Source organism: Microtus ochrogaster, unplaced genomic scaffold (assembly GCF_000317375.1).
Source record: "Microtus ochrogaster isolate Prairie Vole_2 unplaced genomic scaffold, MicOch1.0 UNK68, whole genome shotgun sequence".
NCBI lineage: Eukaryota > Metazoa > Chordata > Mammalia > Rodentia > Cricetidae > Microtus > Microtus ochrogaster.
The window spans coordinates 1,528,988-1,530,575 of record NW_004949166.1 but is presented as its reverse complement, the minus strand read 5'-3'; the positions used below and the strand labels follow the sequence as shown (position 1 = coordinate 1,530,575).

Below are 1,588 nucleotides of genomic sequence, written 5' to 3'. Positions count from 1 at the left end.
GGTGCCCGTCTTGGAACTAGCTCTTGTAGACCAGGCTGGCCTCGAACTCCCAGAGATCCGCCTGCCTCTGCCTCCTGAGTGCTGGGATTAAAGGCATGCGCCACCACTGCCAGGCCTGGAAGGTTTTAATTTTAACATCTGTAGAGCCTCAGGGTCAGGGCTTCCTGAGCCCCTGCCCCCAAACTCTCTCTCTCTTTTAATAAAGATTTATTTTATTATTATGTATACAGTGGTCTGTCTGCATTTATGCCTGCACGCCAGAAGAGGGCACCAGATTTCATTACAGATGGTTGTGAGTCACCATACAGTTGCTGGGAATTGAATTCAAGACCTCTGAAGAGCAGTCAGTGCTCTTAACCTCCGAGCCATCTCTGCAGGCCCCTGTCCCCAATCTCTTAAATTAATTGAACTTAAGGGAAAATCTGCATGTTTTCCCTTGGGCACCTGGGTACACATGGCTGAAGATATTCCAGTCTGGTCATCCAAGGATTAAAGAATGAGGATGGTAAGCATGAACCAGGCAGAGGCTGTCCTTACATAAGTAACTTCCTAGAGGACCAGGGTGCTCTAAGTTGGACTGCAGCTACTTCTGGGCACATGCATAACACAGCTTGAGACGATACCTGAAATAGTCAAAGGCCGTTGAGTAGATCTTCTCTCGAAGCACGTTTCGAATGGTTGCATTTGGAACCACATCAGCATGTAGGAGGGACAGGCCCAGGGTCAGCAGTCTGGAAAAGAGCCATAGGGTTGAAGCCCTAGCCAAGGGCTGAGCCCCAAGCAAACCCCAGGACCCCTGCAAATAGAGCCCAGAAACATTACAGCCAGGGTGTGGTCACTTAGTTATGCTCTCTGTCTCCCTGAGACAAAGTCTCAGATGTTGCAAGCTGGCCTTCAATACCCTTTTGGAGTATGAAGATAAACCTGAATTTCTGATCCTCTTGCCTATGTCTTTTAGGTATCAAGATTACAGTGGTTTTTTTTTTTTTTTGTTTTGTTTTAAAAAAGATGGTGGCGCTGGGCGGTGGTGGCACACGCCTTTAATCCCAGCACTTTGGAGATAGAAGCAGGTGGATCTCTGTGAGTTTGAGGCCAGCCTGGTCTGATGTGGGAGTGTCATATATCAATCTCCGCTCCTATTACAACATTGGTCTACAGAGTGAGTTCCAGGATAGCCAGAGCTACAAAGAGAAACTTACTCTTGAAAAAGAGAAACAGAACAAAACAAAAAATTTTTCTATGAATGGGCAAAGATATTGTACAGTAAAGGCCTAAAGTAAAAATAATTAGTTAATTAAAATAAAAGTTCTACACTAAGATGTAGCTCATTAGCCTCACACTTGTGTGGCAGAGTAAGGCCCTGAACCACATAAAAACCTGCAGGTAAAAGAGCTCCGAGAGGGTTGTAGAGTGCATGCCTAGCATGTCCAGTGCCAAGTTCCAGCCCTAGCATTGCATAAAGTGGATATGGAAAGACTTTTCCTCCACCCTTCCTGAGACAAGGTTTCTCTGTGTAGCCTTGGCTGTCTTTTTTTTGTTTTGTTTTGTTTTGTTTTTCGAGACAGGGTTTCTTTTTTTAAAATTTTTT

At 45.1% G+C, this 1,588-nt stretch overlaps 1 protein-coding gene across 1 annotated transcript in view; it reads right to left on the bottom strand.

Annotated features, from left to right (window-relative positions):
• Pi4ka (phosphatidylinositol 4-kinase alpha) overlaps positions 1 to 1,588 on the bottom strand; it is a 136,861-nt gene that overhangs the window by 21,575 nt on the left and 113,698 nt on the right. The window contains exon 36 of the mRNA XM_005369994.3: positions 624 to 731. Coding sequence (XP_005370051.1) covers positions 624 to 731 — 108 coding nt within the window. The remainder of the gene's footprint in view (positions 1 to 623; positions 732 to 1,588) is intronic.